This window comes from Vitis riparia, chromosome 18, assembly GCF_004353265.1.
Source record: "Vitis riparia cultivar Riparia Gloire de Montpellier isolate 1030 chromosome 18, EGFV_Vit.rip_1.0, whole genome shotgun sequence".
NCBI lineage: Eukaryota > Viridiplantae > Streptophyta > Magnoliopsida > Vitales > Vitaceae > Vitis > Vitis riparia.
Window position 1 is genome coordinate 5,018,627 of NC_048448.1, and position 22,522 is coordinate 5,041,148.

The 22,522-nt window shown below is 35.5% G+C and overlaps 5 protein-coding genes across 8 annotated transcripts; 1 reads left to right on the top strand and 4 right to left on the bottom strand.

The window, feature by feature from the left end:
* The first annotated feature begins 1,207 nt into the window (after nt 1-1,207).
* On the top strand, nt 1,208-1,927 carry LOC117906045 (classical arabinogalactan protein 9). Its single transcript, XM_034818983.1, has one exon. It carries the CDS (start codon nt 1,317-1,319, stop codon nt 1,731-1,733), a length of 417 nt encoding a protein of 138 aa, XP_034674874.1. The 5' UTR covers nt 1,208-1,316; the 3' UTR covers nt 1,734-1,927.
* Nucleotides 1,928-4,492: 2,565 nt separating this feature from the next.
* Nucleotides 4,493-5,736, bottom strand: LOC117906851 (blue copper protein-like). Its single transcript, XM_034820090.1, has 2 exons — nt 5,216-5,736; nt 4,493-5,105 (listed from the first exon to the last, which is right to left on the bottom strand). The coding sequence occupies exons 1-2, from the start codon at nt 5,376-5,378 to the stop codon at nt 4,705-4,707; spliced, it is 564 nt and encodes a 187-aa protein (XP_034675981.1). The 5' UTR covers nt 5,379-5,736; the 3' UTR covers nt 4,493-4,704.
* Nucleotides 5,737-5,830: 94 nt separating this feature from the next.
* On the bottom strand, nt 5,831-12,386 carry LOC117906849 (30 kDa ribonucleoprotein, chloroplastic). Of its 3 annotated transcripts, none has more exons than XM_034820089.1 (5): nt 11,960-12,386; nt 11,741-11,839; nt 11,009-11,296; nt 10,662-10,849; nt 5,831-7,025 (listed from the first exon to the last, which is right to left on the bottom strand). In XM_034820089.1, exons 1-4 carry the CDS (start codon nt 12,302-12,304, stop codon nt 10,709-10,711), a joined length of 873 nt encoding a protein of 290 aa, XP_034675980.1. In that variant the 5' UTR covers nt 12,305-12,386; the 3' UTR covers nt 5,831-7,025; nt 10,662-10,708. The 3 variants fall into 3 exon arrangements, with proteins under 3 accessions (XP_034675980.1, XP_034675979.1, XP_034675978.1); XM_034820088.1 differs by lacking the exon at nt 5,831-7,025 and adding an exon at nt 8,396-8,816; XM_034820087.1 differs by lacking the exon at nt 5,831-7,025 and adding an exon at nt 8,396-8,811 and having other exon boundaries at nt 11,960-12,385.
* An 827-nt stretch (nt 12,387-13,213) lies between these two features.
* Nucleotides 13,214-17,764, bottom strand: LOC117906315. The gene is made up of 6 exons (XM_034819303.1): nt 17,405-17,764; nt 16,968-17,240; nt 14,266-14,426; nt 14,005-14,110; nt 13,797-13,922; nt 13,214-13,626 (listed from the first exon to the last, which is right to left on the bottom strand). Exons 1-6 carry the CDS (start codon nt 17,594-17,596, stop codon nt 13,489-13,491), a joined length of 996 nt encoding a protein of 331 aa, XP_034675194.1. The 5' UTR covers nt 17,597-17,764; the 3' UTR covers nt 13,214-13,488.
* Nucleotides 17,765-20,554: 2,790 nt separating this feature from the next.
* On the bottom strand, nt 20,555-22,074 carry LOC117906040. 2 transcript variants are annotated; one of them, XM_034818978.1, is made up of 5 exons: nt 21,661-22,074; nt 21,488-21,556; nt 21,319-21,401; nt 21,001-21,203; nt 20,555-20,828 (listed from the first exon to the last, which is right to left on the bottom strand). In XM_034818978.1, exons 1-5 carry the CDS (start codon nt 21,858-21,860, stop codon nt 20,724-20,726), a joined length of 660 nt encoding a protein of 219 aa, XP_034674869.1. In that variant the 5' UTR covers nt 21,861-22,074; the 3' UTR covers nt 20,555-20,723. The 2 variants fall into 2 exon arrangements, with proteins under 2 accessions (XP_034674869.1, XP_034674868.1); XM_034818977.1 differs by having other exon boundaries at nt 21,319-21,416; nt 21,661-22,072.
* Between the last annotated feature and the right edge of the window lie 448 nt (nt 22,075-22,522).

Consider the following 22,522-nt stretch of genomic DNA (forward strand, 5'->3'; position numbering starts at 1 on the left):
TATGATAAAAAAGGTAAAAAAGAAAAGAAGATACGTGGCATGTTAGAGACACAATAAAGGCTTTTATTGTGAATTATAAAATTGAATACCGAAAATAAAATACTATCATAAATGTGAATTTTGATTTACATTTAACTCAAGATTTATTAAAAATTTATAAATTAAAATACATTAAAATCATTTCACTAATATAAAAATATAAATTATTTAATTTAATATTAACAAGTAAAAAATAAAATCATTTAGTATTCTAACGATAGAGCCGTTGTAAGAAACTGTTGAAATTACTGGTACGATGCAATATGTGGTAAAATATGAATAAAAAAACCATAGGAAATGTTTTGGGGTAAGAACTTGATTGGAGATGGAGATAGATTGTGTGTAAATGGGGTGGAGTTTTCTAGGATGCTGAGGGTATGCCAACATGCTTGACTTCGCCTCATTTCTCAACGCTATCACGCTTTCAGATTTATGTTACCAGTTTTACAAGCAAACGCGTTGGAAACTCCCACTATCATGGACATTGTCAAGACGTGTGACGGTCCAGATTGTGAGCTGTTGCAGATTTTTATTTTTTATTTATATTTAATATACATATGATGCGCATCCTAAATACTTTCATTCACCCCAGGCGTGGACCGCATGTCCCTATTGCCTATTGGAGATGAATTAAACAAGGACGCCGTCAATAAAATAATAACAAACGATTTGTAAATAAACAAAGGTATCATATTCACACCTCCTCATTCTCCTCCTCTTTCGTGGTACATGCATCATCAACGTGCCAATCATAATTTCTTCTTCATTTATTATCATGTATTTTTATTTTTTAAAAATAAAAATAAAAAGAAATAAAAGAAATAAAGAGCAAAAAATCTACGAGAATGATCAACGAACTCCTACCTCGAGTCAAAAGGATCACACCCACCACTGCGATCAAGTGGTTACGTGTACCGTGGAGATGCAGTTCGGTGTGAAGGAAAAGGAAAGACCGTAATGACAAAGGATGAAAGGAAGCAAATAAACGGCTGAGATTGAATGCTGTGGGAATACACGTTTGTTGATGAGTTGTCACCCAATAGTTAGAGGGCTTTGAAATTGTAATGCGAGAGCCGAGAAGTAAAGGAAATTTCCAAGTAAGTGTTTTAAAACCGACTCAAACCCAACCCCTCACCCCACTCCTATATATAGGGCCTTTTCCTCGGTTCTCTTGAAGACACACACTCTCTCTCCCCCTCTACAAGTTCTATTCTCTCTCTTTCTCAAACTCTTTGCTTTCTGTGTTTTTGAGCGAGAAACGAGAATAGAAAGCGACAATGGCTTACTCAAGCGTGGTGCTCGTGATGATGTTTGCTTTGGTGGCTGGATCGGCTTTCGCTCAGTCTCCGGCATCGTCACTGACTGCTTCTCCTACTAAGTCGCCAACGGCTTCTCCTCCGGTGGCCACTCCCCCATCTCCAACACCTTCTCCATCCACCACTCCTTCTGCCCCTGCTCCCGCCCCATCCACCGTATCACCACCAGCCTCTACTCCATCTCCTACATCGGCTTCTCCTCCCGCACCTCCAACGAGTCCTGCTTCGGCACCCACCACTGGTGCCTCACCGTCTCCTTCCATCAGCACTCCTCCCTCAGAGCCTCCGTCTCCTAGCGCCGCCGCTTTGAACACGGTCACTTTTACCGGATCTGCAGCCGCGGTCTTCCTTGGTGCTTTCTTGCTGCTCAAGATCTGATCTGCTCTTTTCTCCTTTGCCGGACTTGAATATTTTAGGGTTTATTTAGTAGGATTTTTTTTTTTTTTAGATTTTCTTTTTGTTATCTGAATTTTTCGGCCATGGTGACCATTGATGATTTTAGTGGCTCTGTTTCACTGTTGATTTAATTCCTTTATGAATTCTTTTTTCTATGATTAATTCCTATATTTTTTATTATCTGTGTGTTCTTGAATGACTTGCTTTTTCTTAATATGATCATGTGATGGATGGGCTCCAATGTACTGCCCTCCGTGAGCTATATTATTAATGTATTATTTTAAGAGTGAGGGAGGAGACAGGTGGAAGGGAAGCAAAGCATCAGTTCGAGTGTGGTGGTTTTTTGGTTAAAAAAAGTGGAGTTGGCTTTTACAGGCAATCACGTGCTTCACAGCTGTAGTCTCACTTACTCCTCCATGTTCCAGACTCCAGAGTCCGCCCATGTGCTGTAGCAGATAGGATATATAACAGGAAATTGGGGTTTTCCCCTCTTTTGTCCTTTACCATTGCGTAGCCATGGATCAGGGTTTAGCGCTCAATAATTAATGAATGAAGCCATGTCTTACGTAAACGATGCAGCGCTCGTCACTTTATCATTTACTTTAACAAAATTGGGAGATTTTATTTTATATTATTATTTTTTTAAGCTTAAGCAAATTTAATAGAGAATTGGACTCATAGACTTCATTATTCCACAACGGATGCCTAAAAGGTAGGGAAGATGTAGAATTTGCTTTTGGATGGGATTCTCCATTGATTTTCCCCATCTCGTTAAGAATTAAGAGGCAGGGTGAAGGAGGGTTCCTTTTTGAGTGTATGTCTTTTACTTTTCCTTTTGCTTTCCTGCTTTTGCTCTTTTTTTGCGTCCAGTTGGAAACAATACACGGGGTTTTTACTTTTTTATTAACATCTCCCCTTGTAACTCTGATTATTCTTTTTATTTTAGAATGGTTCAATAAAATAATTATAACTGATCACATAAATTATCCTACTAAATATATAAAAATGTTTTATCATAAATTCCATACCATGTTTGAAAATTTTAATGTTTTGGTATCCAATCCTAAAAGATGATGTAAATTTCACTTCTCGTTTTCAACTGCTTTTGATTCTCTTACCACATTTGGTTTACATGAGAGTTTTTATGATGTTTAAAATTATTAAAATATTAGAATGGTCAGCCGAAGAAGAAGATGTTGTAAAAGGAAGTCAATGTAGAAGGATTGGAATTTGGAAAAACAAAACCAGATATTCACGCATTTTCACATACTAATACACACAAATTAGCTTACGTCTTTCCTTATTTGGACATTTTCTGATGTTATGTGGTCATGCCTGGACCTGGCTTGGGCTTGAGTTGGGCTTGGGCCAATTTAAAACTAGCCCAATCAAAGGTCCATTAGAATTGAATAGAATGTATGATTCATTACTATTTCAGCACAGTTTAGATGGATGTTGATCTTAAGTCTCCCAAGTTTAATGCAAACTCGTACCAAAGCCTAATATAAAATGAAAATAAAAATAAAAATAAAAAATCTCTTTATATCATGATTATGACTAAATTTACTTAGGTTTTGTCTTAACATCATTTCCATTTTACACCGAACGGAGATGTTAAACTTAAATTCCCCAATCAGCTGCAGTTTTAAGCTGCCTTAAGGCTGGAACTTCTGTAGAAAAAAAATGGAAAGAAAAGAAAAAAGTAACGGGGGAATTTTATTTCCACTCCTTCTATACCCTCTGAACAAGATCAAAGAATTCAATGGGACGAAATGCACCTAATTTTATTATTATTTACATGTATACGTTGGAGAATAGCCTTGGCGTAAAAAGTGTATTTTCTTTCTATTTGTTAATGCGGCACAAAAAGGGGAAAAGGAGTAGTGATCACAATCAAAGAGTTTGCAATAAAAATAATATTTTTTTATTAAAAAAAATTTAAATCCCTCTTTAAAATATTTATCAATTAATGAATTTCTACGGCATCAATAATCATATATTTTTATTTTTATTTTTTATTATATTAAAACCACAATTAATAAAAAATAATTAAGGGGTAGTCATAAAATATGATTTTAATAGATTTTAAAAAATAATTCAAAAGATGTTACTAGTGTTTTTAACGAAAGTGTTATTTTTTAATAAAAATATTATTAGAAGAATCACTATTAATTCATTCAAAAACATATCATAAGTAATTTTCTAACATTAAAAGATGATTTTTTGGACTTGTAAAAAGTATATCCTTAAATTTTATTCCATACTTAGGATTACTGCCAAGGTGCAGCAGACTACACTTTGGACTTGAAAATAAATAAAATAAAATAAAATGTACCAACTCATGAGTGAGAACAAGTCATACTTGAAAAAGAAAAGAGCGTCAAAGAAAACCCGCCCACTTGATCAACCAAACTCACCTCTAGTTATTGCTTCAAACATGGAGTGTAAGGGGGGAAATTGGGACCAGAGTTGAGCCACTTCTGACATTTTCCCCTCTGATCAGTCGGTAAACAAATTCAATACAGGGACAGGGGTATAGGTTTAAGCTGATCTGTTGTTTTTACGAACTTTCATGTGCCAGTGTCCACGTTCCAATACTTTGAATAGCAGAGGAGAGGAGCGGTTCAACAAAAGCAACTTTGGGGATGGGCCGATGGGGTTGGGCATCATCATGCTTGCAGAGCTTCCTACCATCATTACTATCACAAAGTTTACGTTTCAATTTTGAGAAAATTGCAGAGTAAAAGCTCTAACATCTCTGGAGCAGGGACGCTGGTTCATTTAAACCACAAATCGAGGAAGATTATATCACAAACAACCTACTCATTCATCACAATAGAAAAATCTCAATACAAGCATCTCTCCCATGTATGAAAGAGAAAAAGAGAGATAGAGAATAGAAAGGGAGCACTGCCTCCGTCCTGGCCTGAAAAGGCACCATCACCAACCTCAATCATGACAAAACCAACAAAAACAAAGCAAGCCAAGTGATTACTACAGCTACAAATGGAGAAAAAGCGTTCCCTGCAGATGAATGAGCAACAGTAGATGAGGGTGTGGTAGTGGTAGTGGCAGTGGGCGTCACAGGTGAAGTGGTGGCGTCACCGGAAGATGGTGTTGCGGACGACGAGGTAGGCGGTGCAGTGGTTTTTCCTGATTCCACCGTGACAGCAAGCTTCATCCCGCTACCACAATGTCCAATTACCCCACATATGAAGTAATGCGTGCCTGCTTTTTTGAGAGAAATTGTGGTGGCGCCTGTGCTATCTGAAGTAATAGCATTCCCAACTGTGCAAGTGCTATAATCACTTGCACTCACCTCGTCCACAGTATGTCCCCCTCCATAATTGAATACTGTGAAAATGAAAATTTGTTAAGATATGAGAATTTAAAGCTCTGTTCCATAACCATTTCGTGGGAGGCAGGTCTCTAAAAGTAAAGCTAAAAGGGATGAAACAACTAACCAAGAGTGTCGCCAACGACGAAGGTCTTCCCGCTAGTCCAAGTGCTGTAATCAGAGCCCATTGTCCAACCGGTCGAGTCACCCACGGTATAATCAGTCGCCAAACTTGGCATTACAGCACACAGGACCAAGAAGACTACGCACACAACTCCGACACCCGCCATTTTGTGTGTGAGAGAGTGGGGGTTGCTCTGGAATAACAAATGTAGGATGGGAGTCCTTATATAATGGTGGAAAAGGAACGGAGTGAGCAGTGATGGGTCCGATCAGTTCCACTAAAATGTATGTAGTTTTGAAAAAGAACTCACCCCATTAGGATGACTTGGATCAGACTCCATACCTAATGCCCAAGAAAGTGGGTGACCATATTCCTTGTTCCCATGCCAGTTTTGATGGTTTGTCTTGTAGCTGTGATATGATGCTTGTTATTGATCAGTTGATTTAAGCACATGAGGGCACAAAAAAACGCCCCCTTACCTGCTTACCATGCGTTTAAGATAAGCTAAATGTCAAGAAAAAAGGATTGTTCTTGTCATGATGGATTAGGAATGAAGAAAGCATGTAAAGTCTCTTGAGCCTTTATTTTTCCTAGATGAATGATTATCACTATTTTTTGTGGTTGTTGTGGTAGGATCGTTTCTTTCTTTTTTGAATGGAAAAATGTTTTCTTTAAGCATCATAATTACAGGCGGATGATTACACTTAGGACTAACAGTTTAATATAATTTGCACTTTAATCATACTCAATGTAGGCTACAGGGAAAAAGGTGAGGCTTTAGAAAACAAGCTTGGTCCCGTTTGAAATTTCCACATTAAAAGCAGGCAAGGGAAAAAGTTTCCAATGCCTTCAAGGGCGTGGCCTCGTATGCAATGGAAGCACTCTTTTTCCGGAGTTTGATGCATTTGTGACGTCCGGTGACCAATTGCACAAACTTAAAATTTGGCATCTGGGGTAGACTGTGAACCGTGTCTTGAAGTCCCTTGACAACTGAAAGGGGTTTGGAGGAAGTGTAGAGAATTACGTTTCTAGGACTTTTTGTATCAACCATGCACATCACAAAATCTAACAGGCACATGAATAATTGCTTTTATTTAAAGCCACCAACTCTATTAACCCAGTAATAGACCACGTTTCAGCACCAAGTCTCCAACATCCGTTCCACTGATGACTGGAATTCCTATTCCCGGAGGAGGATGGCCAGTCCCAATCTGATCCAAAACTTCCACCAAACCAATGACCCAAAAGTCGTGATAGAAATGATACTTTTCAGTGATAAAAGGTTGCATGATTTACCCAAATCAAGCGTGGGAGTCCCACTCCCACCAGATACCAGACCCACAAAAAGCAACAAAGTTGTGTGTACTTTTCATGTGGGTTTGGTTGGAGCAGTTGGGGCCCATTGGGTTCTGCCAACTGCTCCCACCTCATCTCACCCTCTACTGTGATTACCAACAACACTCTTCACTGGCCACCACGTATTCGGTTGGTCCACCATCACCTTGTTCACCCAAGACGCAGGTGAGACGACTCCCTTGAGTTATATTACCTTCTAGAAACCATTTGAAATCAAACAAGTGACTTCCCGATGTGTACATTCTCTTATTTCTTAATGTTTCAGCTGCCCAGTAAATTTTTTGACGAGGACAGGGGATATTGAGGAGTGAATAAAGCAGCTGTCCTTGATGCGGCGAAACGCGGATGGTTTGAAGATATGATATCCAAACAGACAAGGATATCAGCAAGCATCAGTGGTAGCTGGTAGCCCCTGGGCACATCGGGATCTGAATGCTGCATAAGGGTACACCTGAACCTACTCCATACAACAAACATCCTTATTATTCCCCGTCTTACTCTAGGCTTAGGAATGCTGCACCATCACATTTGTAATTGCATTTTCTCAATTAAGTAACCGCGTTTTGGCAAACATCTATATCAAACCATTTTCAAAGCTATACTTCCTGATAACATTAGGTAGACTTTCTGTGTTGTTCCTTAACATGCCATTGTTAAGAATTCAAATTTCCATGGGAAGTAAAGATGAATCTTAAAATAACATTTTATTTCTTTCTAGGCATGGAGTGTTGAATACTGCTGAAAGGAAAACAAAAATGTCATTATGGAAGTTCAGCCCAGTTGAACAAAAAAAAGATTTAAAAAAAAAAAAGGTGATTATGGAATTTCATGACTACTCAGTTTTAAAGACTACAAACCTATACTTCAATATGAAGTCACAAGACCAAGTCATGAAAGTTTTACAGTGAACTAAAACGTCAGAATAATATGAAGACAAGTATACAAAGATCAGTAAGTCCATTACACATGTCTGCAACCCTAACTACAAACATCTGTGATGGTAATTTAAACTGTAGAACTCTATCATTGTTGGGTTTCCCATGCTATCATATTCCCAGAGCCTCCCCCAACCACATCAGGTGAGTAGCTAATTTTCCAAACTATTATGAACCTAAATATTGATAATTTCTTGGAGCCATTGCCTAGTAATCGAGATTAAGATTTTGTTCTATTGACTTGGGTTCAAACAATTTAACTTCTATGGTGTCTACACTACCATATAAAAGTATAAAATTTTGATGGAGAGCTTGAATTTATTTGGATGGCAGAGGAAGTTTGATCAGGTGGGAATGTAGACAGCTGGTCACAAAAGGTTTACAGATAGAACTATTCTTGATATACTAATTTTTTTAAAACCACAATGCATGAGAAAGATATATCAAAATACTATAACAAGTTTGGGCTAAAACTTTGTACACAACAAAAAATTCTATGAGAAAAAACTTAACCATGAAAATGATGGGGTACTTTGTTTACAACTTTTAAATACCTTTATAAGGCATCTAGTGTTTGCATCTTTTCATGTGAAACTTTAAGAGAGTGAATGAGTTTCTCTAAAACATAAAAATATGACATTGAGAGGATCCACAACAACAACATGCTATCCTAACACCTTCTCAATGAGAATACCCTTTAATGTTTATTTCCTGTTAAGCATTTCTGAATATTCACGAACATATCATTAACAAGGAGATATCACAACAGAAAATCAGAAACCCAATGCTTAGAGCAGATGCCAATAAACCATGAAAATTCTTTTTTCATGGTAACTATAACTTCTGATATTTAATCAGTCACAAACAGGAAACAAACACTAAAAAAGTGTCCTTGAGGGAATAAAAAGGATATCATTGAGAATATTCAGACTTTTAATAATCTTCCAATACATATATAGAGTAGGTACACATGTTTCATGTTAGCATATCACATATGCTCTTATCCTAGGTAACATTTGTCATCTGAGGGGCATATTCTACTAGCAGAATGGCTAGTATGTAATGGGTTCAAAGGATTCACAAAGTAATTATCTTTTCTTTTGTCCTCTTTCTAATTGTCAAAACAAGATGAAACTGAGCAACTGATGACCAAGTAAGCAACATAAAGAACACAGAAATGAACATATAAGATGTAACTGCGAAGTTAGAGACTAAGAACTTCAGGAACTTGACAAGCAGACTCTCCAAAATTTTGTTTCAGCTATAAGATTAAGACTAAGGCCTGTAGCACATCACATAGATGCCATCCTGCACTAGGAACAAGGAAACTTCAATAAGAACATACACAAGGAAACTTCATTTTTATGTGTGTGAAAGAGAGCATTTATATAAAACTCTAAGGTGGTGTCTTCAATCAAGGATATCTGTTGGTGAAATGTGCTCTTGTTAACTGACACATTGCCAGCATATATTGCTTGTAAGAATCTTACAAGTTCAAATGTCATAAAGCACCAGCACCGTTTTGTTTTAGAGGTTAGAAATGGTAGCCAATTCAATTAATTTATGAGTTTCATAGATTTCTCTTCACTATTTTCTTTCTTTTGTTCCTTTTTTCTGGTCCATCTATTTGTGGGTAGACAAGCAACACTTCAGTAGTCAACATTAAACAACATGACATTGACATGGAACAGCCTAAGGACAAATGTTTGGACAGAAAAAAAAAACTACAGAGAAAATTGGCAAAGTTTAACACTAATGTAGAGATCCCCCCCAACAGGCTATGAACTAAACCATGTGGGGTATGTCAATCCAAAATCCAAACGATGTGCCAAAGTCCAGTTTTGCATCTTCCAAAGTTAAGAAACAGTAATCTTTTCAAATATTCATGTAATTTCTCTAAAAGCCTGGACAGCATTGAAAATAAATCATCCACAAAAATATAAATGGTGTTTGAAAATGATCCACAAGTCACAGCTTTCGTGTTAACTTAGTTTCAGTTTAAGAAACTATAAGTTAGGATTAAGAAAAAAAATGATTTAGAATCCAAATCTTTTAAAACAAGTAGGAAAACAGAAAATGTGGCGGATTATGTTTTAAACATGGTTTTATGCTTCTTGACTAGTCATGGGCTTTTGCACTAAAAAAAACTTGATTTTGCAAAACTAGGAGTAGAAACAAAGAAGATTCCTTGATGTGACCAATTTTGTGATCTCCAATACATCACTCCCATGAGAGATTGAAAAAGGCATAGAATTAAAGCAAGATGAATGAAATAAAGGGTGCTTTACCATTGAATACCTATCAAAATAAAGGAGAAGTATTTTTAAACAGCTATAAGGGGAGTCATGATACAGAATATTTTAAAGTAGATAAATCATGCTCTTAAAAAGATTGTCATACATGAATGGTAATAGAAGAGGAGAAAAGCAATATTTGCAAGTATCAAAAACACAAGTTCACATGGTGCAAAAGGGTATAGATGATCTATATTATTCAAGAACATGGACTCATAGAGTTGAACAGCAAAAAAGAAGTCATGCAGCTGATGCTACATAGTTCTATTCAAGGTTTTGTTGAGTTGAGGTGGTATTTTGGATGGGAACTATTGTTTAATCAATTCAAATTATGAGCTAATAACAGAATCAGTACAAATTGTAAATCATATGATCCAATCCAGATTCTTGAAAAATCATATGAATTCTATTTCAAGGTCTATTTATATAATTTTTCCTTGATGAAGTTTTGGGAGGGAAGTGGGATTTCATTTTTAATCTAATGAAGAATAGAAATTATGAGGCAATATTTACTAAGTAATTTAATAAAACAGGTTAGCATGGCCAAAACAGATGTTTGTAAGTTGTTTATTGCAAAAATATAGCTTCTTGAGTTATATCTAAGGCAGCTGTCAGCCAGGTTGATTGATGAGAAATTAGGAATGCATTAAAAATTGCTTAGCATTGCAAATCTGTGTAACTGGCAGAAATGTGGGTAGAACTTGTAGTATATTAGCAGTCCATTTTACTTTGACAAATCTCTTATAGTATTAGTAAACAAACAATAATGCAAAGCCAATCAAATGTAATAAACAGGCAGATAGTAAACCTAAACTGCATGAAATTAATTTCTATATCAGCAAAGCCTGAGTGTAAGTTGCTTACCTGCTTGACTGCAACAGATGAGACCTCGCTATTTGCAAGGAATATCCTCAGATGTCATCACCTTCTCCTGATTGCTCAGAATTGGAGTTCAATGGGTTTGCTACATCTTCAGTCTGGTCACTCATTTTATTTTCTCGTTTCACAAATCTTCTACTACGAGCAACTCGAAGTGGCCTTCCCATAAACATCTGCAGATAACAACTTCTCAGAGAATTTTCTAAATTGAATACAATGTGCCTTTTACATTGCCTTTCACGTTCTGATGGAGAATGCAACTGACTAATAGAAACATGCCCATGTTGGCAAATGAAAATTTCCAAGTATTCCAATTATTGAACCAACATTACCTGTCCCTGGAAAGAAGAAAGTGCGGTGTCTGCCTCTTCCTTGGAACCAAAAGAAACAAATCCATACCCAGAGGATCGTCTAGGATTTTCATGAAAAATAACTTCTGCAGAGACAACATTACAGTTTCCAGAACTAAAGAACTCCCTAAGATCTTTAGCCCTTGCCTGGTATGGCAAATTTGCTATAAAAAGGTTGTATGGTGTCACTGGCTTGTGTTGTATAGAAGAAGAAGGTTTCTTCTTTTGGGGGTTGGCATAATTAACCTTTATAGCACGGCCTTCTAATTCCTACAAAACATTCATTGGATGAATAATCTTCAGGTAAATAAAATGATCGGAGAAAGAAATGAAGTGCATGCATGGAAAACAAATGAAGCCTACACAAAATTACAGGTACAAGTGAATAACATGCACCAGTCAACCCCCAATATGCCCACTGGCTACACAGGATTCCTGATTACTGAAATCCAAATGATGAAAAACCTAATAATCAAACCCAAATTTTAATGTCTCGCATCTGATTCCCAAGAACGAAAAATTGGGTACCAATAATATAAAATGGTCCCATTAAAATCCATTTTAAGTTTTAGTTCCCCTCAGTCTGACATAATTGGAATCCACAGATTCAAAAACTTCAATTTTTTTTTTCTTTTCTCAGCAATCAAGAGATCCTCGGAAACAATTAGAGTATCGTAAAGAAACCCAAGAAACAACAACAACAAATATGCTTACATACGATTCGAGATTGGAGAGCGCCGCAAGAGCCTCTTCGGCTGAGCCCATTGAGATGAACGCCAGACCCCTGTTTCTGGTTTTGTTATGCATCGAAAGCTTAACAAACACACGAAAATAACACAATCCCAATTCCCAAATCAGTAAATAGAAAAGGAGGAAAAAAAGGGGGGTGGGGGTGGAAACCAAAACCAATTTGAAAGTGAAGAAAAATAGAACCTCAACGTCTAACACGGTGCCGTACTTCTCGAACAGAGACCGGATATCTTGGGCAGTGCAAGTCCAGGGGATGTTCTGTGCTATCAACCTTGTTCGAGAAAATTCTTCTTCTTCGTCATTCTGTGGGGCGTCAACGGTAACAGCAGTAGAAGGAGAAGCAGGAGGAGGCGATTGAGTTTGGGCTGAAGCAGAGACGTGGAAGAGGTTGATTCTTCTTGTGGTTCGGAGTGGAAGGGCGTGAGAGAGAGGAGAGAAAGAGAGAATAGAATGTAGAGGTTTCTGGAGTGGTTGAGGTGTTAGAAACGAGGTCGTCGATGGAAAGCATAGATGCCGAAGTAGTGCCATTACCCACTATTAGAACTTAGAACTACACTACCTGCTCGCTTCGCTATTTCTCACTCCACTGCGTACTCTGCCAGTTCGATTGAAGACGATAGAGATATACTGGATAAGGGGGCACCTTGAGATCTTTCTTCCAACACTCAAAACGCGGTCGTTTTGATATTACAACATTGAATCCTTCGTTTTGGTCTCTTAGGGCTGCGTGTGTGCTAGGTGCTAAACATTTTCAATTGTTTTACTTATTTTTCAAAAATGGTTTTAAAAAATAATTATATACATATGAAAAATAATTAAAAATAAATAACTTCATATACAAATTATTTTTCAATCATATTTAAAAATATAAACAACATATTAAAATTATTTTAGGTTCCTAAATAAATATTTGTTTTCTAAAACATAAAAAAAAAATGTTTTTCAAAATTATTTTTCATAACTATTTTCAAAAATAAATACTAAATAAAAATTGCATACTCTTCTTTTGAAAATAAAAATAATGTCCTCTTTACACTCATGAATGGTATCGGTTTAAATTTTTTTTTAAATCATTAAAATTAACTAAAAGATATGAAAATTTAGGATAAACTTTGACAAATAATAAAATGATTAATAATAAGTATGTCAATAATATAAATATAATATAATAATTTTGATAACAAAAGAATATATAGTAATAAGATATAAATATTTTAATTTCTTTCCTCCACTTCAACATGAATAAGAAATTGTAGGAGTTTTTCTTTGTGTGACAGAAATATATATATATATATATAATTACGGATATGTTCAGCCTTGCTCTCAAGGAGGATGATCCATACAGTCTCTTACTCCCTGCAAACGGTAAAATGGCAAGACATGCGTAATTGTAGAACCAGTGCCCTGTTCGAAAATGGTGCCAATTATGCCGTTCAATGGTCAAAGCATTCAACATTGCAATAGATTGCTTAATTAGTAACTAGACTCCTCTGGATCAATATTTTCTGGATGATTCCCAAGAAAAAAGGGAAAATGAGAGATTTAGTCCATTAGTCTCTCTGCAAAAATCAGTGACACATTTTTTACAGACAACAAATATATAGTTTCAAGAAAAAGCTACCTCAAGTACAATTAGCAACACCATTTGGGATAAATGGACTTTCAAGAACAGAAGAAAAGATGGAATCTAAGCAATCCGTGAAAATTTATTATCACTTCTTATGGAGTCTAGGGTTAGGAGAGTTATGCTGCAAGGGTGATAAAGGCTGCCTTGATGATTCCAGGTCAGTGAAATCAATCTTCCTCTCAATGGGGCTATGCGTCTTGGGGCTACATTTTCGCTTGTTGCCCTGCATGATAGCCAAGGAAATAATATCAGTAAATCATATAATCCATGATCATCATCAAGCCAAAACCATTGACAAAAATATTTATGCACTCCGTGTGAGTCATCAAGCCAAACAATGTGAGTTAGTTCTTTTTTTTTTCCCCTTTCTTTTCTTTTCTTTTCTTTTCTCACCTTGGCAGAAGCGCTACTGATATGTTTTCCACCAGAACCGGGATGGTTCCTTTCTTTGAGGTATTGCTGCAACAATCTTTTGTTCTCCTCATCCAATACGTTGTTTTCATCAAACAACAGCTTCACCTATGTTCATTAAAAAGGTTGTTAAGACTAACTAGGATGGTCTGAAGCCTACTAAGAATAATGGCTTGACTATATTTCTAACCTCTTCTTCAGCTCTGTGTAGGTTGAGCTTTAAATGTTCCCTTTCATTCTCAAGTGTCTTCACTTCAGCAGCAAGTGATAGAACCCTTTGAGTTGATGGCTTCAAGCTACCATAATAAAAGGGGGTATTTCAAAACAACAACAAAACAACATCGACAACAATAATACTTTGACCTGAATCTAACACTAACTAAATCAGCCATATAATTTGCTATAATGAGACCTATAAAAAAAATTGCTATAATGAGGAAGAAAAACATACTGATTCCACATTTTCAGCAACTCTTGGCACAGTTCGTGCTCACTATTTGCCTCCAAGAAATCATGTGCAGTTGCTACCCCTCCATCCTTATTAATTAATGTTGCTAAAACTGACTCGAGTAGATTTTCTTCCACAGCTGTGCCATGCACCGATGAATCAACCTTCAAAATGGTTATATGGTGGGTTAGCCTTCAATCATATATAGCATTGAACACCTACTTTGCATGAAATATTATTAGCATTCCATGATCAAAAGAGAAGAGAAGAAAAAAGAAAAAAGGTAAGAGGGAGATTTAGTTGGAAAAAAAACATCTGCAAATAAGTATCTAGATTGTTTAACTTGAATGACCAAACACTGCCACTATGTATTCAGTTTTTGACAGTATTCCATTCCTTAAAGCCACAGGTGAAGTCCAATTTCATGTTGGCTAAAGTGGCTAAATCAAAATGAATTATATGGACTAAGAAACACAAACGTCATGTTTAGTAATTAACATAAGTCCACCTAAGAAGGGGATGATCTTGGTGTTTGGATGTTGTGGAATATAAAAAATGCACAAGTTTCCCTTAGATAGGCTCCATGAAACAATTCACCTTAGAAACACAATCTTAGTTTTAGGATGCAGCAGAATCATCCACTTGGGTTCACTATAGAATTTTAAAAAATATTTAATATTTCACTGGAGAACAATGCTTGGCTCCATACCAGGGTGGAGGACTTTTCTCCAACCCCCTTTATGTGGAGAGTCAAGAAGATGCATGCACCTGTATTTTACAAAATGCTTAAGGGAATTTCATAGTTACATTATATTCTTTTAAGACGAGTAACATATAATGAAGTATTTAATGGAAGTAGCTTATTGCTCAACCCCCTCACACAGTGCATAAGGAGGTTCCTCCATTTGGAAACAAGACATTTCACTTAATAAATGGCTGAGGAGATACTGTGACATTACACCAGAAAAACAGAAGAAGCCTTCCACTAAAATCGAAGACAAGAAACCAAGAAATTCACATGATGGTAGAGGGCTACATAACAAGCACTGTGCATAAATTTTAGAGTTAAACTGGCCTACAAGAGAAATCCCAACAGCCATAAAAGAACTGAAAATGCAAAATAAGATGCTAAAACTCCAAAAATGCATCTGCAGAAAAGTAAGGATTTTTTTTTTTTTTTTAAAAAAAAAAGGAGAAAACATGGAAAGTTATAAGTGGATCAATAAGTTACACCATTTAATACATAATAAAATATGTTTCCACATAAATTATTATTTACTAGAAGTCTTTTCTCACATAGATGGGAGAAAAAGTTCCTAACGTTATATATATATTGACTCCTCTTCTTGTAGATAAATTCTAAAGCTGGGAGGGCCCTTTCAGGCCCAAAGTGAACAATATCCACATGGTTGAGTGCAAGTCATTACAAATGATATCAAAGTTGATCCTCGATCTCGATGTGGGGGTTTGTTTGGCTTTGGTGAGGGGTGTTTTTCTATTTGTATCTACAATCTCATGAGACACAATAAGGATGTTTTGTTTGCATGGGAAGGTGATTGTGATATCCCACATTGGATAGGTGAAAAGTTTCAAGAGTTATGTGTATGGACACCTTTTAACATTGTATACACGGTTTAAAACCGTGAGGACCGCTTTGAGCCCAAAACGGACAATATCCACACGATTATGAGCGTTTGTTGTTTGACTTTGCAATCCCATGAGGTACAATGAGAATGTTGTGTTTGCATGGAGGGATAATTATGATATCCCACATTAGATAAGGGAAAAAGCTTGTAACACTACATATGTATGGACTCCTCTTAACCTTATAGACGTGTTTTAAAGCCGTGAGGGCCCCTTTGGACCCAAAGCAAACAAACAACAAGTTGTTAGAGCACCATGCACTCATGCACTAGGAATTGATGAATTATGTCTCAAAAACAGAAGTTTTAGATGCAAAGTACCAGAAAAATAAAGTTTATTTTAGAACAAGGACATTTTTATGAAGCAACATAGGAAAAAGGAAACCATAATTTTATTTACTTACATAGAAGACTATGGATAGAATGTGCCCTCACAATTAAGTTTTTAACCTTTGATACCTGGATTCTTTAACTTTTCGTTGGATGTACCTCTATCGACCTGGCATGACAAGAGTGTGGGTGTGGGATATTTTTTGGATAATGCTATTTTGCTTAAGATATTAACTATTTTTTATATATTTCTTTTTCTAAAGTTTATTTAAAAACAAGAATATGTTATTTTTTACTTCTTATTGAATTTTTCTTATATATTCAAGTACCATTCAAGATCAATTTTTCATTCAAGTCCCCGTGTCCTAAAAAAATTTGAGATGTGAAGGATCACACAACTAGACACACCAGCACCCTACACCCACACCTGAACCCATGTTATATAGCATTTAACTATGAATTTCAGTTGCAGCTATTTCAATGAACATAAAAGAGAATGTTAATTCACCAATTATACTCAATTTGTCCATCCTTCAGTTCAGCCACCTCTTAATTCAGGGTTGAATTCTAACAGGTGCTTTACTCTAAAATTCATGTCTTAAAGATTAGAATATGGTGAGGATTGGAAAGCTCCCTAATCTAAAACATCAAGATCATCAAATGCCCCATCATTCCTTTTATGAGATCAGAAAACAATAAGCCCAAGGTAGAGCAAAAACAAAAATTAATTACCGTCCGTAGCTCATATTCATGCTTGTAGAACCGCAATTCATCTACCGATCTCCTCAACTCCTCCTCCAACTCACGAACACGCATCTCAGCCTCCTTTGCCCGCTCATCAGCCTCATTTCCAAAATCCATCAGAGCTTCTCGGTCATGATCGTAGAGAGAGCACTCTTTCTCCCACTTGGAACACTGACTCAAAAGATTCGCACACTCCAAAGCCAATTTTTGATTCTCCTCAACGAACTTTTTCAGTGCCAATGCATTCATACTCGCTTCAGCCTAAACCCAAAGGGGAAAAAAAAAAAAAGGAAAAGGAAAATTACCAACATCAAATCCCTAACGCTCGACCAAAAAGCGTTTAAGTAAAGAAAGAAATTTTATTCTCTGTTCCATAGTTTCCCAAAGAAAAAAAACCAAAAAAAGAAAAAGAAAAAAGAACAAACCCTAGTTCGTTCGATGATTTCGTCTTTCTCCTTCAATTTAGAATGAAGATGCAAGCAGCGATCACGGAGTTGGTTTTGGGCTTCTAAGGAGGCTTGAAGCTTTAACTCCAAAGTTTGTGCAGAAACGGGGAGGCCTAGTGAGTATTGGATAGATTCTTTGATGTAGTCATCAATTTCTTGAGGAATATCCATTGAAACCCTAGATTTGGAGTTCCGTTGAATAGATTAAGCCCCAAATGTCGCAAGAATCAAAGAAGATTGCAGTCTGGAGTCTTTGAAGATTAAAACCTAAAACACAAGAGAAGACAAGGACGAAGAGGTGGATGAAGAGAGATGCGAGGGTTTTGGTGTGAGGAATTCGGCTTTTGAATTGAAAATGGGTAGCCGTTAGAGCGTGATATTTGAATTGGACGTACACGTGGCAAGTCTTTTTGATATTGGAATTTGGGTCGACTCACCATCTTTCCATTTATATTTCCAACTTCCATTTGAGTTCTGCACTCCTTAAAATTAGGAAATTATAATAATAATAAAAATGGTTTGTTCCACCCAAAAATTTCACGTTTCAGAAAAATTTGAGAAAAAGAATATAAAAAAAAATTAATGAAAAAAATAAAAAGCTAAATTTAACATCAATAGATTATTTTTATCTCAATAAAAAAAAAAATCAATTATTTTAACTCTCCTACATAAAAATTAAATAATTTTAAAATACATAAATTTTAATTATATTTAATTTTTTATATTTTTCATAATAAAATCAAATATATATTTTTTAATATGATAATTTGGGCCAAACATAAAATAAAAGCCAAAAAATAATTGATAAAAATTATTTTCTAACACTATTATTTTTCTCTTTTTTTTCCCTTCTTCCCATACTCAGATTTTATTCTCTGTGTACATGAAATTCTCTTAATTTTATCTTTAATTTGAAAATATTAAATTTTGTTCGTTATTTAATTTATTTTACTTCGATAGGTATATATTATAAAGATATATTTATGGATAGAAAATGGCAGGCAGATCACTTGTCTTTAATCACAGCATCATTCGATGGCTAAGTATGAAAATACGTGTATATCTTATGGTAATATATTGCGATGGATAATAGTTAATCCTCACTTTGAATAATGAAAGAATGATCACCTTATATTTATATCTCATTTTTTTAATCTATCTATTTAGTAATTGATGTTTGAATGCCATTAAAAAAATACTTCATATCTAATGAACTTTAAGAAGGGTTTGGTAATTCGGGTTGGTGGGTTATGTTCGTATTGTATCAAAATCTAAGTATTCTATCATATAAATCAATTCAAACTTTGCACAAATAATAATTATATAAAAAATATATGAATTCAAATATTACATAATTATTAAATAAGTAACATGTTATGTAATTTATTTAATTTATTTAATAATTAAGTCCTCCTATTCATCAATAATTGGGTTGAGTTAGGTTTTGTATAAGTTTATATGATTAATATTTAATTAAAGATGTTTTTTTATCCAATTGGTCTATTTATTTAAAAACAAATTTAAAATGAGTCAAATATGTATTTAATTGTTTAAAATTATAATTAGTTAATCATCTAAATTATTAAATCCATTTATGTCAAATTTATGTTATATAGATTAACAAAAAACTATTTATTTATTAAACAGATTATATAGCGAAGGAGGGCAGTTGCCCAACCCCCTTCCTCAAAACTATATAATATGAAAGTCTAATCATTATGTTAAAGCTCAATATTATTCTAATTTAGGAAAAAATGTATAGGTACTAAATGAATCTACCATTAAATATTGACCCCTTAAGCAAAATGTTGATTCCGCCATTAATCATACTATACCAAGACCTACAAAAAAGGTATTAGTGGATTATATTAAACTTTGTTACCTCTAAGTAGGAATGACAATGAGGTGGGTTCGGGACGGGTTGCCCCCATCCCAACCCCGTCCTGTTTATTAAAAACAATTCACATCCCCATCCCGTTTTAAAAATTAAACGGTTCCCATACCCGTCCTGCCTCGCCCCGTTTAGGGTTTTTTTTTTGTTTTTTTAAAAAAAGAAATTAATTTTAAAAATTTTAATTACATTAAAATAAATATATTTTATAAATAATAAAATTATTATATTTTTTATAACTTATTTTATTAAATTTTTTATTATTATCTATATATTAGAAATAGTAAAATAAAATTTTAAATTAAATTAATTTTAAAATTAAAATTAAAATTAATTTTATATGTAAACGGGGCGGGGCGGGATGAGGCAATACCCGAACTCGCCCCGGGTTAAAAAAAAAATTTTCATACCTGTTCCAAACCCATTTATTAAATTTAAACCTCGTCCCATTAGGGATGGGACGGGGCGGGTACCCGAAAAAACCCGCCCCGTTGCCATCCCTACCTCTAAATCCAAAAGATGTAAAAAATAAAAAGTTGGATTATTGGTCAACTATTTATCATAAAACAAAATGTTGTTGTTTGACGTTTCAGCCCGAATAGGCTTTCTCGACCTTCTTCTTTTAGTTTTAACTTCTTCTTTTTTTTATTACTTTTTCAAAAAAAAATTTACCTCCAAATTCATCCTCATGAAATGTCTGACCAAAAGCAACAAGAAGAATAGAAAGAAACAAATAGAACTCCAAAATTTGATTGACGTGTTTACACTTTATATACTGATTAGAAAACGAGTTAAAAATAGGAATAATTGACTTTGAGTTGGTTATCATTAGTAAGGAACCAATGAAGTGTATTTATAATGAGATTATATATATATATAAAAAAAAAAATCTGTTATTTTTTTCTTATCATCAAATATTTAAATATATAATAAATTGGAGTCTCACTTCATATTTAATTTGATTAGGTGAACATATTAATAGGATTTGTATTTTGAGACGTATATAGATAATATATGAGTGTGTAAATAGGATGGGGTGTAGAGATTTTAAAATTCAAATTGAAGGGAATTCTAAACCATCATAGATGGCAGCAAGCAAGGGTTCAACCTCCCTGCAAAGCTTGGAGGGTGATGCATGATTTTAAAATCTCTTAGGAGTTCTAAATGTACATATATAATTCTTTTTTAGCACTGTTTGCAATTGTGTTACCCTGATAAAGGAAAAATTCAACACAGCGTGACAATCAAGAAATGTATGCATAATTATATGTTACAGCCACAAAAAATCAACTTGCACATGTGCGCAAAAAAAAAAAAAAAAAGACAAACAACAAGTTTGCAAAATATGGTCAAACTGATACATCTATCTGCTATTCTGCTTAAAACCTAGAAAAGAATGTGCTTCATTCATTTTTGCTCGGCTGCTTCCTTGCCAACGACTTCTTCTACGTCATCAGCCACTTGTTCAACCTCTTCCACCAATGAATCCACCTTCTTTTCAATGTCCTCCGCCTGCATCCAAATTCAACAGTAAACATCACTTCATTCTGAAAGCTACAAGTAGGGCTCCGTATATGGTGGGAGCCAAATACATAGGGGGATTAAAGAAACTTAATGCCAGCTAATCCATTTTAAAATAATCTTATTGGAGTATGGATTGCAAACAAATGGATTAGGTAACCACCTTTTCGATGGCTGCGTCTACTAGATGAGCACCCTTGGCTGTTTCTTTGGCTACATTTTCCACAAAATCAGCAACTTGCCGGAGTTTTCCACCTTCTGGGAGGTGATTCCCTATATCGTCTGCCACCTGCTCCACTTTCTCAGCCACCGATTCTATAGTCTCTGCTATCTGCTCGGTTGTGTTCATCGCCGTCTCCACCTCGTCTATACATCCAAGAATACACGATGAGATTGACTTAAAACTGATTCCAATATTAACGAGGATCTTCCAAAAAGAAAAAATCGGATGAGAAATGAGAAGAGCTTCTTGGATCCTTACTTTTCAATTGTAGTAATGGCCCCAGTTTGAATCTCCACAAGGGTACAACCATCGACAACAGCATTCCAATAATCCAGTTTTTCCTGCCAAATATTTCCCTAAATATACCATTACTGCAATGCCAGAGAAGAAGAAAGAACTGAGTATTATAATGAGGAATCTTCCTTACCAAGAATTTGTAGGAGGTCCAGAAGGAAGAGAAGCTCCTGGCTGCGTACTGCAGTAGACAGTCGTGTCCCTGTACCAAGAGACGCATGTTAATATGCAGATCTGAGAGCTGAATGAAAGGGAACTGTACAATCAATCGGCAGAAGACCTTGAAAATGAAAAAATAAACATTACATCTTTGTGTTTCTATCACTCGCCACACGCCCAACAGTGCTGAAAGCTTTCAGATCCTGATTTCCTAGAAAATGGCGTCCTGAAACTGCTGAAAGACGGGTGGGCCAGGGAATGGATGCTGAGCCTGAGAATCTGTGGCAGCTCCGGGCATGGAGGCCATTACCACCGTAAGGAACAATCAACCTTGTTGCAGACATCATGAACGCTTGTAGAGGTTTGTGTTGTCAAAGAAATTTTTGAATCAAGACTGAGAATCCTCAAGGGGGTTGATCAACTATATATAAGGATTTGCAGAAAATTTAGGGGATGGGAAAACGCGTGTGAATTCTGACATGGTCTAGCCAGAAGGGTAGAAGTTCAGTCTATGAAGGGCTCAGGGGTCAATGCTTCTATCCGATCCTTCGGAGCTACACGTTACATGAAGTTCTGGAATAGTGGAATCCCATTAGAAATTTTCCATCTTCTGTAATTTCTTAGAAATTTCCACCATTTTCCCCTCAGCAAATAAAATTATATTCAACCGTACGAATTATTACCCTCACCTGCCCTTGACTTTATATTATTGACCAGCTTGCACTTTTGAATTTTAAATTAGCGATAGCAAAATTAAGATAAGAGTGGATTAATTGTTTTGGATTAGTTTTTTCTACTAAGATTCGCAATTGCTGGCGTCTGTCATGGGTATTATTTAATAAACGTTTCATCATGCAATTAACTACCCATTTGCGTCTAATTGATTTAATGTCCTAATATGCTTTACCAGGAAGTAATGGTTCTTGTTTGGTGTACACGCATAACCAATCGGGTTAATAGGCTAATGGCTGATGAAGAAAATTAAATACTCCTTATTGATAATCTGAAC